The sequence below is a fragment of the Atractosteus spatula genome, chromosome 5, assembly GCF_055471065.1.
Source record: "Atractosteus spatula isolate fAtrSpa1 chromosome 5, fAtrSpa1.hap1, whole genome shotgun sequence".
Lineage (NCBI taxonomy): Eukaryota > Metazoa > Chordata > Actinopteri > Semionotiformes > Lepisosteidae > Atractosteus > Atractosteus spatula.
Window position 1 is genome coordinate 28,786,881 of NC_142710.1, and position 17,742 is coordinate 28,804,622.

Consider the following 17,742-nt stretch of genomic DNA (forward strand, 5'->3'; position numbering starts at 1 on the left):
CGAAGAAGAGTCAAAATGTGTTCCCAGATTTCTAGATCTACAAGAAAAATAGCCAATGTTGGTTGTGTCCTCATATGATAGTACTATAGATTTATACAGTTGAAATGTTGTAAAACAAAGCAGTCTAACGTTACTGAACAGCACTGGGTTGGGCTAAAAGCCTGACCGTAGATCCGCAATGCACATGATTCTATGCTAATGTAGCGTGCTTCACAGAAATACTAGTGCATTTCCCCCTTTGGGACTTCTAACGTGTTAAATGAGAGCCATCTTACCTTTAAGAACTAGCCAGTTCTGTGTCTGATAGAGGGGCGGTGCTGGACTACAGCAATTCTTGGCTCAGCTCGAGAAGAGGCTGGCCCGGGGCGTGAATTCCCCTCACCAGCTCCAAAACATGGGGGAAGAGGGGTAGGGGGGGGGTGTAGAGAAAAAGACAGAAAGATAGAAACAGATATCTATGCTCATAGAGAAGGGCAATTGAACTTAAGGCAGTTCATTCCGTGAATCTATTTTTTCCTAATTTTTTTTTCATAGCTTCAGCAGGTTCTCAGTCGAGGTGCTCCGCCCGGTGTTCAGAGGATGATGATGCCCCAGCACTGCCTCTCCCCTGTCTTCGGCTCTTCTCTGTGGTTGGTATCCATTGCTTTGATGGTGCAACCCTTGATATCCTCATCGGCGGATGCCTACAGAAAAACGGCTTCGGGAGGGAAGGGACAGGGGTTCATGGAAAGAACGCTCATTCTCCTTGACGTGAACACGCGGAGTCCTGTAAAGACTGTAAATGAAAACTTCCTTTCCTTGCAGTTGGACCCTTCTATCATTAAAGACGGGTGGCTCGACTTCCTAAGGTAATTTATAACTTTTATACTTTTCGTCTTTTTCTCTCCTGCGCCACCACCATCACTACCTCTCCCCCTCAGAGGTAATTTCAAATCGCCTTAGTTTCTGTTCTTTCTTTCAGTCACAGAAAATAAAACGTTTCATCATTCATGTGAAAATGCAATGTGTTCTTAGTTAAGTGCATAGCAGTGGAACACATTACCTCGTTGGCAATAGCCCGTTAGTAGCTGTTGCCACATTTCGGAACCCCGCGCTATTAACATGGTGTTTTCAGTAGAATCTTTTTTAGGGGGTCATAAAAGACATATTTCACAAGATCTGCACTGGCCCGAGAACGTACTTTTCAATGGGGGCATTTTAAAAAGGTATAACAATTCGAACACACATTCACTTTTTAATTAGTTTTCTATGCTGTCTGTAAGCTTTCGCAAAGAAGTACAGTATTGGCACTTGACACAACTTTGACTTTGACTTTCACCAGAGCATTTATTTAGACATATGATTACTATAGGAAATATATATATATATTAAAAGTGTCTTACACATCTTGCCAGTGACTTGTATTGTTTTTAATGATTCAGTTCTCTTAAAATGCGCATTCAGACTTGGAGATTTCCTTTACGCCCCCTTTCCCACAAATGACTATAGCGGGACCGATCGATTCAATTGAACATGTCCCATTCTTCTTTCTGCTTTGCACATGTAACAGGTAACGGTCGGTATTATTAATAAGTCATTTGACGGACCTAGAAATGCATGATTTTGTGGTTTTATTATTTTTGACCACTGTAACTGTTATTGCAGACATTTCTAATAGTGGTTGATAGCAGAAACAGTTGCAGTGCTGGCAAATCCAATGGAATTGTAGTAGAGTGTAGTATGTCAATTTTAAAATACAACAATTGATCTTAATAGTTTCCTCCCTTATTTTTACGTTACTTTAAAGGTATGCAAACAACTACAACTATGCTTTTTCAAACTGAAGCGTAACGTGGTTTCATTATATGAATTAGTCTTAAGGGGTGGGGGCATGTGACCTTTGAACCTCAGTCTTGGTTTATGTTAACTTCTCGGTCATGGTTTTGGTCCATGCACTTTTTTAGACGAGAACAATAAGTCCGGTATAAAATGAAAGAGTTAAGCCCCCCCCCCTCCACACACATTCCCGACTATTTTTTAAAATCCTTTCATTTTTGACCTGGAAGTGAACAATTCCAAACTTGCTGTCATTTCGTCTTTTAGTCTACTACGAATTTTTAAAGACTTGAGTAATAAAATAAAGAAAACGGGTCGCTTCACGTTTTCTTAGTATTCTGCACCACGGCTTTTTAAAGTAGAACCGTCGATTTTATTTTACAAAGGCAGCTACAATTAACTGGAGAACATATGTCACACGATCTTGTAGGCTACTTGTAAAAGCTATTCGCATGGTAAGAAAACTTTTCTACTCAGAGCAGGCTAATGATAGACTGTCAGCAATTCAACAATGTTGACTAGTTTTGTTTTTTCCAGTTAGATAAGCATTCTGACAAGTCCAGTAGGGTTCTTTTTGAAAAGTACTTAAACGAAAACTCGAAAAATCTTGTCTTTTAAAAATGTTCTTAAATCTTTACTCAAACAGAAGCTTCTTCTTTTCCATTTTTTCGGCTTATCATAACTTCACCCGTTGTCCTCCACACAGACTTACAGACTTGTCTTTCTCCTTCTTAGAGGTGCGTTCTTTTTAAATGTAGGCCTACCAGACCTATTGGGTCGAAGCCTACAGCAACAGAACAAATCCTGCAATCCTGTTTTTATTTTCTTCTGTTGTTAGAGAAATAACATGACTTGTCAGGAGTTCTAAATACCTTTGATCTCGACATACATTTCCTAATGGATATTACTACACTAATTATGGAAATCTACTCTACATTATTTATGGAACACGATGTATTAAGGCTAGATTAGTATAGGGTCATTCTAAGTTTTAATTAAAAAAAATCCACAGCTTTTAAAAATAAAAATACCCTTTTTATTTTGAATGGATGTAAATATATTGTAGAACAAATTAATAAAATGAATATCATTTTATCTTTTCGTAGATTTTCGCATATTTGTTGTTAGGTTTTATTATTGTAATACTTTTTCGCTTTAAAAAAATCTCTGGTTTTTGATATAAAGAATTGTGACAATTTGTCGATAACGATAGTGATACATTTCTTAAGATACGTTTCAAAATGTCTTAAAGTCAATGTACTGTACTAGGAGGCTTATGGTTGAAATGTCAACTGTATATTACAAGGTGTTTTTTTTTCGGGACATCTTGCGGTATTAATTTCATTAATTGTCCGTTTCAAAGATGTGCGCTAAAATATTTTTCAATTTTACATTAAAACAAATTTCTTTGAATAATTTATTACATGTTTATAAGTGCAGCATAAATTGAACTCATCTGATTTTTTTTCTGTTTTGACCTTCTACGGATAAAGGTCACGGATTCTGATAAAGGTTTTTTAATTTGAACATAAAATACTATAGATTGTAGGGTCCTACGGAACGTAATACATTCACGGGGGGAAAGACCATATTTAATTTGACATAAACCGTGATTTTCACATTTCTTACTAAATGTCAATGAGTTGTTTTTAAAACTATTCGTTTAATAAAAACTTTATATACGACATTACATGTGTAGAAGTCGAAGAAAGCCTATAGAAACAACATTAAAACCACTTCCTATGAATTGTTGGCCGAGGGAGTCCGGAATGTAGCCCTTTTGGTAAATGTCTTGCCTCCCCACTATAAATCCATGCTTACTGCAAATGATGCGCTGAATGAAACTCAACTTTTGTTTTTATCTTGTTACGAAGCAAGTTTTGTGTTACTTATTCTTTAAAAAAATCTCGAACTCCTCAGATTATTAAATGTATATAGGCCTATTAAAATAACATTAAATTAGGCTATATTTGTGACCTCAGATTTGGGAGGGGAAGTGCTGTTTATTTATATTGTTTAATCTATCTTTTCCATTCTCTTTTCGAGAGTCCTGGCCAGGGAATGAGACGCCCGAGCATAACTAGTGTGTCTTTTAAAAGGGGCGGGATTCTGCGAGTTGTAAAAATCGTAAAATTACGAGCACTACATTTCCAAATCTGAATAAATGGCTTAAAACTTCAATATTAAAACAAAATATTTTGAAAAGTAAATTTAGTTTAAAGGATGACAGATTTTTCGCACTTGTTAAATTCTAGTTTTGTGAATTTAAGAGCTGTATTATTTCTTGTTCGAAAAGCGAAACTGAGAGGCTTTCTGAATTCTGGTCTTAATTTAGGGAATATAATATTTACATTTCATAAACGCATTTAATAACCCGTTTTAACTTGTTTTCAGTGAAGTTTCAAAACATTCCCGTTTTCACATTTTCTTCTATTGCCTCATATTGCGTTTTTTAATAGATCTACAAAATTCTTATGTTCTTCAGCCATTAAAGAGACACAAACAGAGCACGAACATCACCTGCTTAAATGTATTTTGAAATCTTTCTTTAGTTTATTTGGAACGATTATGAAACAATTCATGTCATAAAAAGCAAAATGTGAACTTAAAATCATATGCTGACAACTAGGCTTACACCAAACTTTGTGTGTCTTTCCTTTACATTTTTTAATGAGCATATCAAAGAAAACAATTTTCCAGAAATTCTATTACTAAAATAAATCACATGTTCAGTGATTTTAGTCATGTCAAGAAAAATTATTTCATATTCATTAGATAATGGAGTAAAGGATATAACTATAATTAACATACTTACTGATAGTTCTAGCATGTAATGCAATAATTACAAGGAAATAGTTACATTAAATATGCATTAAAAGAAATATGTTTCAGGTCACCTGGTGTCATAGCTATTGTCTCTGTCTCTTTCTGGTAACCCACATGTAATGACAAGGATACTAATCAAGATTATTTAGCACTAAAATATTACCTAGATCCTTCTGATAAGAGTTAGCTCCATGCAGCTTAAACTGGAGGGCTGCTTTAAACTTAATTGCAAACAGCAGATCTAAATGTCTGTGCCCTCACATTGCAAAAACAAAAACATCATTAGCGTTGTACTTTGTTTTTGGAGATTTATTGCTCCTTAACTTAAAATCATTTCTTGTGGAAGTATGGCATTTCCAAAGAGGGACTATGCTGATGTGCCAGTTGTTTACATCAGTGAGGTTTGTTTTTCTCCCAGTAACCATACTCCCTCATGCACCCATCTTTCTCATCAGTATTGCCCAGTTTTTTTAGACCTGCCAAATGGATAATCAGCCTCAACCTGTAGCCATCCGAGTCCCTTGTGGTGAGAATGTTGTGTTGTCCTCTCTGTGTTCATTTTAGACAGCACTGGTCTGTATTGTGGTTTAGTGGGCCAGATTTGTAACATTGGTCCCTCCTCATATCTCTTTGTGCATCTCTGCAGCTCCAAGAGGCTTGTGACACTTGCGAGGGGACTCTCTCCTGCCTATCTGAGGTTCGGAGGCAAGAGAACAGACTTTCTTCAGTTTCACAATCTGAAGAATCTGGCTAAAACCAGAGGGGGCCCGGGTCCAGACTACTACCTGAAGAATTATGAAGATGGTGAGGGCTTTTTCCCCTTACTTCCTCCAGTCTGTAGTAGGAGCATACATTTGTATTTAAACCCACTGTTCACCAGGTGCAAGGGTCTCTACACAAGACCGGGCCACTGCAAAATTCAATTTTGGGAAGAAATAAGAATATGATATGAGAAGAAAAATAATGAGGTGATAGGGAAATGAACCTCAGGTATTTTATTAGAGGAAATGTTAGAAAATATATTTGGGAATGCATTTATATATACCACCTGAAAAAATCTTTTAATAAAACTTTCAATGCACATTTACTGATTTGTTACTGTACAATATGTCTCTTATCCTACACGAAATGGGAATATTTGATTTAATGTGATTGGGCAGAATGGTGATATTTTAAAGGGGATTTTTAATTGTTTGTGATTCATGCAGAAATTGGGATGCTTGGTGTTCAGTTCTTCTGCCATCAGTTTATTAGAAGCATCTTCTTCAGTGTTGGAAGGAGTTGACCCTTTTGAAATACTTAACCTGAAGGACTGACTTCCTGTCTAAGATTAATGATTCCTAAACGTTAATGAGTGGTATAGTACCTAACGTTAAAACTGATAGTGGCTGCATTCATTGGAAGCTATGCCATGTGATATTGTGGAAACTCTATCATGTCAAGGTCCATCCTTACCAGACTACATACTACTTTGCATCTACCTACTTCAGCTCTCAACGGTCTTTTCTAATGGTGTCCCAGGATGCCTCCCAGGATGCCTCTTAGTTTCTCAGTTCTAGCCATTACACTTCACAGTTTCCTAAATCTGAACAAGTAACCTACTCACCCACTTTCTCCCTGTCCCTCAAGGCTATCAGTACACTATAACGCTTCCAAAGTCTAAGTCTTCTAAATAAAGTTGTCACAGTGCTTTGTGCATTCAACTAGCCTGTGAAGCAGGTAGTGTCTGCTGCAGCTTTCCCACAATACTGTAACCTTATCTAGATAATTATGAAGTTGGGACCTGGCCAATGACTAAAAGAAGCAATTGGTACCTGTATATAGTTACAGTTCAGACTGAGTTTATTGGAATATTGTCTCTAAATAAGACATGAATAGTTGGATTTATTATTACATTTTGAACAGTTATTTTTTGTTGGGTTTAATAAGCTTGAGATAGTTATTTTATGAAGACACTGCCTTTAAAAGATCAATAGATTTATTGTAATATGTTTTTTTTATCTGTGTTTAAAACACATTTTTGAAATATGTGTTGTTTTCTTTGTTTTTCACATTGGTATATGACCCTTACGTTGTATTTTTTATTCTTCTCCTCATTTTTTCAGTGAAATAAATAGGTTCTGAAAAAAAATTGTTCTGATTGTGAACCAGTGTTCTCTTGAGAGGAAGGGAGGCATTTCTCTTTATAGCTGTGCTCTGAGCTAATGGGCACTGTCTCACAGGCGGATGATCATCACTTGTGCTGTTGTAAACTGTTAGTAGGAGACTTAGATATGGAGAGTGGTATGGCACCTAAAGTGATTATTTTTTTCTGTGCCTAGATATTGTGCGGAGTGACATTGCCCTGGATAAGCAGAAAGGCTGCAAGCTTGCAAACCATCCTGACATCATGCTGGAGCTGCAGCGAGAGAAAGCAGCTCAGACACAGCTGGTCCTGCTGAAGGAGCAGTTTTCAAACATCTACAGCAACATAACAATAACAGGTAGGAGACTACGGACACAGCTCACACCTTCCACTACACAGCATCTGTGTTGAATAACATCATTACTATTCAACAAGCAGGGTGAAATAGTGATGTGACTATTGCTCTACATGATCCATTAGGAATATGCACCAAAATGAATAGAAGATGATTAGCAGGGCAGCCTGAGTAAAAAAATGATTTGCACTTTCTGATAATTTAAACTTCAACAAAGGCTTTATTTTAAAGGATGCCAATGAAAATGAATATGTTATGTACAACACTGTTGAAATCTAAATTATCAACAGAGATTGGATGAGATACAACTATAATAGCAGTTTTCTTTCAAGGCTTTGCCACATTTGTGTTAATTAAGATTTCAAAACAGCAGAAAAATAGGAATACATAAAATATTTAAAGATTGCCAGTCTTTGTAAACAAAAGGAAACTTAAAAGGTGTAATAATTATGTCTAATTAAGATGTCTCTGTCTACTGAAGCTTAATGCTGGTACAATTGACCCAAGGGATTTATTGAAAGACCCCTGTGTTTCATCTGTTACAGCTTTACCTGTTAAGCCTTTCCATATGAATGTTATTTTCAACATTGTATCTTTGTTGTGAACTTTTGACTTTAATGTCTCCCACCATCCCCCTCAGACTCTTACTTGTGAGCTAGAACTCCTAATAGCACAAAGTCCTAGCTTTTTTGTCTAATTTTTGTGGGATTTTCCAGTTTGATAGTGTATCCTATTTTACCATAGTTTTTTGGACCTTAGAGTCCACTCTCCATATAAAATGCGGATAGGCATGCATCTTGATCCAAGCTGGAGCTTGCCAGTAACACAAGCTATTCACTGTTTCACCATGTGAGTCTAGCCTAAACTCTCTTTTGCCCTTTGTAGAACTGTGGAGATTTGCCTAGTTAGTTATGGAACAGACTGGGTGTTTGGAAATGATCAGTTTTCAGAATGGCTAATTTTGAGAGCATGGGTGGCAGTGCAAAGAAATAAGAGTAATGGATGTATACATTTTAAGAATTTTATGATTCTAAATGAGAACTGGAGCCAAACAATCTGTGTTTTGGTTTTAAGAACATACCTACATATCCAGGTATATGTCTTTCTTAGAAATCTGTCCACTGGATTGTGGATCTACCTACAGTACACTGCCTTTTCATTTATTGTCATATTCACTCTGTTATCCTAAACCCATAATAGATGAGAGTAATGTATCAAAAGAGCGTAATACTTTATCTTTCAGGAGCTCTTATAGCAGGGAAACAAGATATAGAACCATATTACCTAATGATTAGCCAGTCACAGCTATAGGAATAATATTCATACAAGATACCCTTAAAATTAGAGCAATGTTAAAATCCAGTAGTAATTTATTTTAACTGATAATGGACACAGCTCCTTTGCAAGAAAAAATGTAATTTTTAAAATAACAACATGTGTTCTGTTACCACAATAAAAGCTGATTTCTAATTTCAGTTTTTTATAAATATGATACTATAAATATTATTCTCTCAAAAAAGATACACTGATCACCTGGAAAGTTAACAATAATAAAATGCACCGTTTATGATGTGTGCTCTTGTAATCCTAAAAGACATGAAAAAGAATGTTATAACTCAGGGTTATAAAGAATATCTTAAAGCAATTGCCAGTCATTTCTATAAAGACTTTTACAAGACTGTTTGCATCCCTTGAAAAAAATGGTAAAACATTAGACAAAGGGTCTGTATATTTTGAAGGAGATCAGAATTCATGAAAAGGAGCCCTGCTCTCATGGCAGAGGTGCTCTGGAGTGCACCTTGTCAGCTCCCCATTTTTGTACTGTCTTACATGTGACAGCTGTGTGAGCTGTGTTGCATTTGGCTAAGCTCTTGCATTTAATGTCAGAACAGCCCACCTTGACTAACATATGAAAAGGATTCTGAAGAGATGAAGGGGTGCCCTCTTTTGTGTACCATACCCCCCACATGCTCCTGTAGAGATCGGCTATTGTGAAGATTATGGGGTTATAGTAGCTATTCGATTTTTAAAAGAAGTAGTTCAAACAGAATAAAAACCTAACTTGTTTTTGTAACTAGATTCCCCTGACTGTACCAGGGTTTACAAACCAGGACAGTTGTTTTTAATCAAGCACTGAAAATAGACAAGGTTTACTACTAAAGTGCTGTGATAACACAATTAAGCCTCAGCTTTGGCCTCTTTTGTTAATAAGTTCTGATATGGGAGGTTTTCTTTAGAAAGAAATGAAACTAGAATTCTCCCAGTTCATCAAATTCCTCAAAAGCTCAGTTAAGTGTCTTCTCAAGATTTTAATGAGGGGGGTCTGTGGACAGAGTAGATCTGTGTGATTTACAGGGAATAGATGTTCAGTTTATTCGTGCTAAATGAGTGACGAAAACAGATCTCAAGCTCTCAGTGCTTGCAGCAACATCCACTCAGTGTAGGACTTAGTGCTAAAGTGGGCAGGTCTTGGTTTTTGCTCAAAAGCCCTTTTCAGATAGCAAGCACAAGTCAGAACTATTAGTGTCTTAGCTAAAGATGTTTCTCCAGGGAAGTGTTTGAGCTGTTTGTAGAATATACTCTTAAATGCACTGTGATAAGCATTTGATGACCAAGGAATGTCATTTTTTTCACAGTTAGGTACCAAGGTTTTTCTTAGCATTAGCGAAGTCATAATTTTGATAATGGAGAATAAAGGGCTGCAACACCAGAATAGCAGATTAAGTTAAATTTAAATAAAGCAAAAATACTGACGATAAAAATGCTTATTATGACTTCTGTCATCATTATTTGGTATGAGACACAGAGAAATGACCTCACTTGGAAGACTTTTAATCTTCTTTACAGTACTGGATGAAAATTATAACAAGAATAAGACACCTGTAAGCAATCTGATTGATTGCACATGATGTAATGTATTGTGATCTATCAAAATACAAACATGTCAATTTAATATGCCATCTGTTATGTATCAGTGACTTGCACATGAAGCTATTAAGGCCAGCTGGCTGCTTATTCCGCACAGCTAGACTAAATTAGAAATGGACAGTAAAAATGTTTTTTGAAAATGTTTTGCCCATTACTCAAATGCTGTGATGTGCATGTCAGACTTGTGCTTTAATTCCTGTGTTTTTTGAAGTAAGATAGTGGGTGGGAGTCCTTCTGAGTACGTGTGTTAGTAAATGGGAAGAGTAGCAAACAGAGAGGTTCACTAAGAAAAGTGTTTTGCCAGGTGTGAGAAATCCCATTTTTTGGTAAAACAGCTTTGACAGAGGGTTAAATAAAGTGCTGGATTGAAGGGATTTTGCAGGGAAACGGAAGTGAATTGGTCATGGATATCCAGTTGCTTTTAGACAGTCAGCTGGAGATTAAAAATCCTTTTACTTACTTGTTCTTTGGTCAGCAGTGGCCCCCTAAATATTCAAGGTATTCATTCCTCAGCCGTTTATTTATTATGGTATCAGGAAATAACTTTATTGACCCCTTTAAGATAGAAAATACAAACAAAGTAAAAGCTTTTTTTTTTAAATGAAATTCTGCTGTTTTTGAGCAGGTGCCATTGTTTTATTCCTGCACTGTAAACAGCCTGTGCAGTTCAAAGCAGCTGGTCTGGTACAGGGGGCAGCGAACCAGAAGGGTTTATTTGTTTAAAACTGATTTACCATGGAAAGCCTTCATAGAATTTCTCTTTCTGGAGAACAACACACACTGCTGTATTTAGTGGAGTTCTCACGCAAGTCATACTGTATAACATTTTTAAAAGATTCTAAAGCTTCTATACCAGGTGGAATGGTGCTTACTTGCTACAATCCTATAATTTCAAAGTGAGAATTCTTGGAAGATATATCAAACAGCATTATTAATGTAATTCCAGGCATACAGTATCTCATCCATATAAAGAAAACCTAAGATAATGTTGCTCACAGAAAGTGAAGGGCATGTTGTTCATGAAATAAGAGCTATTGCAGCAGTGTCTTTTAATACCGGTGAGCTGGAAATAATTTTATATTCCTATGCTAATTAATTCAGTGTTTCTCATTATATTTAAAATACTCAAAGTAGCACTTCACAGTTATGTATAGAGTATATATGAATACATTTAAACAATTTATTTTCTCCCAGACTGATTAATTGTGGATTTTTCCTGTGCCCATCAGCTTTCCAAACTAAGTGTAGCTTACAGGTCATATGCTGGGCATCCCTGTTGTAATTGAACCTTACAACTGCCTGCTGAAAGGACTCAGAAACCTTGGCAATACAACAGGGAGCTTTCAGTGACAGAATATGCTGTGCCAAAAATCTTCTTAGTCGATCTTCAAGTTAGTGTTTCTGCATATGAGTTACTGTATACAAAAGAATACATGTAAAATATACATGCATGTATATGTATATATTTATAGCATGTATACAGTCAATCTGCACCCTTTAGGTTTTAGGATGTTGTCTGTGCCAGATGGCTGCAGCATGCAGTCATGAGTAAAGATGGCTGATATCTGCTAACAATCTTAACACTACAGCGAGCATCAGCAGGTGGGAAAAGGCTATAAAACTGCAGCTCCATCCTTTTCCACTCAGCTTTTGAGCCCTTTTTGGCCTCAGCTCATTATAAATGTCTGTAGTGTTTTTTCTTTTGCAGCCAGAAAGCTCTATATAAAATTAGTTGTCAGCACTCTCAGTTTCCTAAGTTGCTAAGAAGCTTGCTTTGGCGTGTTGGAATCTGCAGTTTAGCCCTTTCTCTGCCTCTCCTCAAGAAGACGCCTTCCTCAGCAGGGATGCCGATATAATGAGGGCAGATCTTTTTGTGTTTAATACAGTTTTAGCACCTCTCTCTTCTCTGCGTGCTTAATAGGTCACTTCAACATCTCATTATTTTTTTGTTTGTTTTTCCAACTGCCATGCTCTAAAGTCTAATTATTTGCACCTGTGTGAGAGATAATAAAAGGATTTAACGCACTTTAGTTCCCCATATATTTTTTTCAATGCTACATCACCTTTTGTTTGTGTTCTGCAAGGTTTTTGTAATAGTTATTCTAGCTGAGGAACTGTGAGTCTTAAATTATAAAAGGAATAACCTTTTTTTTAGTGGACACCACAAACAGAAGAGTCACAGGTGTGACATAAGCCAAAAACAAAAACCTGATAGTCCTATTTTTTTCAATTAGAGCACATTATGAAATGCATTAGAATGTTTTTTACTCATAGATTGTTAATAGTGTAAACACCACATTTGACACAAGAAGCAGATATGTTAAATGCAATCTTAAATGTAAATATGTTCAAGTTGTTGTGCTGAGGTAAAATGTGCTTTCAAGTTTTTGTTCTGAAGTAAAATGTGTTATCTAGTTTGCTTGTGATCTTTTTTGAACATTTGTTTTTTTAGGATTTAAAAATGCAGATGATTGGTTTTGAAATAAAACAGAAGGCATGTACTACTCTCAGTTGGCATTTAAGAGAAAGAAAGCAAACAGATCCCATGATTATTTTATAATGGGCCTCAGCACTAAGAGCTTACAACAAAGCTCTCAGGAAGACTTCAGGGGGCTTGTCCCATTATAAAAATACAGCCTGTGGCTGAAAACCATGTCACTCTGAAACAAGAAGCTGTTTCTCCTCTGTGTCTGGTCCTCTCACTCCAGACTTACTTGAACAGATTTGAAAATGTGAAATCGTGTTGTGTGGCATTGAAGAAATGTAAATGGAATAGGGATGTTGGTGTCATTCAAGACTGTTTCATGTCATTTAAAGGTCAGAAGACAAATGACATGAAATTGTTCAGTGAGGATAATTTGGATTTTGCTGTAGGTGCCCTTCACAACTCCTTCACATCAACAGCAATGACTGTCAGTGAGTTTCCAGATCTTGCTTAATGTTACATGCTTTCATAGATTTAAAGATGTTTTGAAAGTTATATTTATAGTGTTGGGGAGAATTTGCTATGTGTTTACGTGTGTGGTAGATCAAACTGACAGGAAGTTTATAAAAACTGGACAATGTTAAATCCTGGCAGCTTTGTAAAACCTTAACAGAAGAAAAAAAAGATCCTGTCTATGGTTTGATTGGTCATTATACTGTTTAGTCAGTCATATTTACATAAGGAAAAATTAAGAAATATCAAAGACCAAAGAGCATTTTATATCCTTATATGCTTTAAAGATACTGTAATAAGGTTTTCTTTGTGTATTATTTTCTTTACAAATTGTAATGAAAGGCACAGTAGGAAAATGGCCTTTTTAAAAAAAAACCACTCAGATTGTCCCTTTAAAAATTTGTTTGAAAGATCATCTAGGAATGACATACAGATTGAATTCTACATTAGTGCTTAATCTTAAAAGTATAGGTCTAATCTCAAAAGTATAGTGCCTAATCACAACAGTCAGTCATAAGTTCAATTAGAGGCAATACTGTGAAGCAATTACATGTAAGGTCTTCAATGAATAAAATGCTGTATTTTATACAGTTATACCTGCTATGCTTCACTTCAGTATTTTTTCAATGCTTTAAATTTCTGACCTCAGTGAAACATAGATTCTAAAAAGATTCCTTTCTAAAAGACTTCAGACAGGGCCTCTATCATCTAAGTGTGTATCTGAAGCATGTACAAACACACACATGGTCACACATGACACAAGGCAAACATACCCAGCATGTCCCCACAATGCTATGCACTTTAATAGATGTGTGTTTCAAACAGATGTTGTTTCCTGTGAAGAGAAACATGAGAAGGCCTATTTGGGAAGATTTCTAAGATATTAAGCAGATGAAGATTCCTTTCCTGTTGTATTTAATACTGCCATGTGATCAGATTTTCAGCTGTTTTTGCTCCAAATACATACTTGCATGTGCACACGCACTGACACACGGATGTACTAACATATGTGGCTTGCTGTTCTTCTGAATGTTGATTCTAGTTATGTGTACAGATATGTTTTTAAATTGGATTGTAGAATTGGATCAGAACACTTATGATATGAAGCACTGGTTATTTTATTTAACTTAACAATAAAATCTGTCAAAATGTATGTTGATTTGACCGAAGTGTACTTTTATAATGTTTTGATCAAATTAAAATAAGCCATCTGTATGTACATGTAATATATTCACACATATGACTTATGTAGAGATGTTTAGTTGTATGTTGTACAGTATAATCATTTATACAGTTCAGACATACTGTATACAGTATTTACAGGTAATTTATTCTATTTTTATACACACATATACATTTATAAGTCACTAATTACAATAATTTTGAGGTACAGTCTTAGAACAACATTAAAATCACAAAAGTTATTCCATTATCTTTTTCTGTAGTCTAATAACAAAAGAAATCTGTCAAGATCTTCAACAGTAGACGAGTTCCACTGACTGGGGCTTAGCAGCCTCGTATAGTTCTGTCTTGACTGTCCTCCTGTTGCCATTCCGCTCTTTTTTTGGACTGGCAGCTTCAGTCATTGCCATGGACAAGCAGGGCTGAATTAAACACTTGCTCCACATAAACAGCAGGACGTGGTCTCCGATAGGAAGATTGCCTTCTGTATCACCTTGCTGGATCTTGTGACTCAAATACTGTATCTTGTGGTAAGATCCTTGCAGGCGCTTTTCCATGTTTTGTACAAGATTTGGTCAAATATATATTTCCTTTCTTCATTTACAGAGATAAAAAGCTGAGCTTAGAAATGTTACTTTATTTTACAGACAATCTACTGTATATTCCCTAAAACATGTTGATTGAATCTAAAAAAGGCACACTAGGAGTGTATATAAAATTACACTTATATAATTGTCAGCAATCAGTGTCAGTACCAAATAGAATGCGTGTTCACCTGCCTAGGGAGCACCACACAACAGGTGCAGTGTGTTAGACTGACATAGCCTGTAAAAGACAGGAGTCTAACTGGACATTTAGGCTCACTAGAATTCACTAGAAAACATGTGTGGAGTGGAAGGGGTTGCAGGACCGTATATCCACAATCTAATGTAAAATGCCTGCAAATAAATATTTAGGGGGAGATAAATTTTAAATTTTATTTTCTCTTCCAGGTTAGCATCTACAACACTTAAGCAATGTGACTAAAGATATCATATCTGAGCTCCAACACTAAATGTGTGTTTGGAACTGGGTGTTGTCCTGCCATAACTGCATTGATCTAAATACTAATGAGAGTCCTGGATCTGTTCAGATAGGAGATTGATTGACTGCCTCAAGCCTGACCCAGCAGCTTTGCAATTCAATCTGGTTGGGAGCTGAATCTGGCTAGAGAATACACAATGTAGAACATGGAAAGCAAAGATATATGAGCCAAGGCTCCAGCTACATTTCATTTTGTTACATACTTGATATATACCCACATTTTTTTGCACGAAACAATTAAAAAAGTGCTAAAAAAGAGGTTTATCCTGTGGCTACAAATATAGTGTCTCTAGACTTAAAGGGATATTTTATCACGGCATGATCACATATTAGAAACACTGAATGTCAATACTTTTAGTAAATAAAACAAAGACTGCTTTGTGACTGAGGGTACTTGTTTAATTTGTTTTAAGGGGATATATTTGAAAATGTTTTTAGTGATCCTGTCCCAGTTGGAGAAATAAGTGCAAAATTTCAATTAGAAAAAAAGAATTAATAAAAATAGTGTCTGGAATATATGGAGTAACTGTAAAACATAAGCAACATCAAAAATATGCTAAACATTACATACTGTTTTCTATTATAAAAAGAGAAAATGCCTGAATTTGTAACTCTTTTAAATGTCATTTTATTGCGTTTTATTTGAGATTATTGCTTGAGAGCAGTATAGAGCCCTCAAAAACTATAGGAAAAGCAGTCAAAATTGTTCTTTTCATTTATAGTGAAGCAATTTGTATTGTTGGCTGATTAATTTGAATGATATGTACAACTTAATATAATTTTTGTGTAATTTCATGCATACATTTGATCGTATGAAAATAACATGTACTTTGAGTTCAATCTAGTGATTTCAAATGATCATGCATATTGGGACACGTTCACTTAAAGAAGATTTCAGAACGTAAAAGTCAGTACATGATTACATATCCCTTTGAGCAATAACTGCACAAAGTCTGTAACACACTGAACTCACTAAATTGTTGGTATGCTGTAATAATCTGAGATGCTTTGCAGCCAGTTTGAGTTTTTGTCCATTCATGGGTTGTTCTAATTCTATTTTTTTAAGTCTCCATGTAAAATGCATGCTCAGTTAGATTTAAATCTGGAGATAACATTTGGCCAGTCTAAGATTTTCCACTTTCTTTTCCTGATGAACTAGTTGGTTACATTGGCTATACTGTATGTTGGCTTCATGTCATGCTGTATAGTGAAGCACTGTCAAATTAGTATACTTATTACATACATACTTTATTGATGATGTTACTAATGTTGACACCAGTCCAACTTTAGTTGAATGAATTCTGAAGTTTGCATATTGTCTATTTATATAGAAAAATGTTTTTTTTTAACTTATTAGGAGGTACCTTATTTACATTCAAACTGTGTTTAATGACCTGTTGATGCTATTGGAAATATTATTTGGTAATAATTGAATGGGATTGTTTTGGTAGTATAATATCGAGGTTTGTTGAGGTCGGGACTTTATGTTGAGGGGATAGATGAGCATTAATGTCAACTTTAGCAGCCAGCTTGTTATTGTTGATGATAATCTCTCATTATGTTGACCTCATTTTCAGACCTCTGCCCTATTGCAAGGGTCATGAGCACAGGCCCATGGGCCTCCAGTTGTCTGGAAGCCATTTTACAGCAACCCTTGTGAAGGAAGGGGGAATCACATGTGCATGTTGCTAGACTTTATGATTTAAAATATCTCACACTGATAAAGTTAAGAAGCTGTAGAAAATTATTGTTCTGTGACAGACTCATACTTTGTTTCTACTGTACATTAGGTATTCTTTATCAAAGTTCAAATACATATTACTTTTGCTCAAGCTATTTTAAAAGTTGCATGGCATACTGTTCAAGTGTTATATTTTGTACTTACACTAGCAATTGTGTTGATTAGCTGTGGCAGAAAGCAATTTAAGTTAGGATGTTTGGGTGACCCTTCAACGGTGTTTTTATGTACAGGTATATACTGTATGTTTGTTGCACCTTTAATGGACAGCCACAGCAGACTGTGGTCACCTTATGTCCAGGACTGGTGGTTATAGCGAAACTGTCAACATCATCTTTTAAGATGATTATTCTGGTCTTCAAGTGTCATGAGTCCTCCAGGATGTACAGTACTACATCCGACTGGAATGAATAGCGTACTCTTGGTCAAGTGTCTCATTATTGCTGAATGATGTTACTGATTACTACATAAAGGAACTTTTTTGTAAAACAATTTCACAGACAAAACACAGTATTTTCTAACTTTCTTGTCAGAAATGTTTGCAAATGACGGTTTGACAGCACAACCAAGATGCACCAAAGCAACCTACCTTTATCCCATATATTTTGTTTCTTGAAACTGATGCTACATTTAAAATGTTTGCAGTCTATTAGCAGTCAAGAATATTTCCCAGTCCAGTCAATTTACTATAAAAATGGCCAGTTTATGATATAGGACTAAAACCCAAATTCACTAAAAAGGTTTGTTGCAAA

General features: G+C 35.7%; 1 protein-coding gene across 1 annotated transcript in view; it reads left to right on the forward strand.

Annotated features, from left to right (window-relative positions):
* The first annotated feature begins 579 nt into the window (after positions 1 to 579).
* Positions 580 to 17,742, forward strand: part of hpse2 (heparanase 2) — an 84,516-nt gene continuing 67,353 nt past the window's right edge. The window contains exons 1-3 of the mRNA XM_088917504.1: positions 580 to 848; positions 5,288 to 5,445; positions 6,963 to 7,124. Coding sequence (XP_088773630.1) covers positions 580 to 848; positions 5,288 to 5,445; positions 6,963 to 7,124 — 589 coding nt within the window. The remainder of the gene's footprint in view (positions 849 to 5,287; positions 5,446 to 6,962; positions 7,125 to 17,742) is intronic.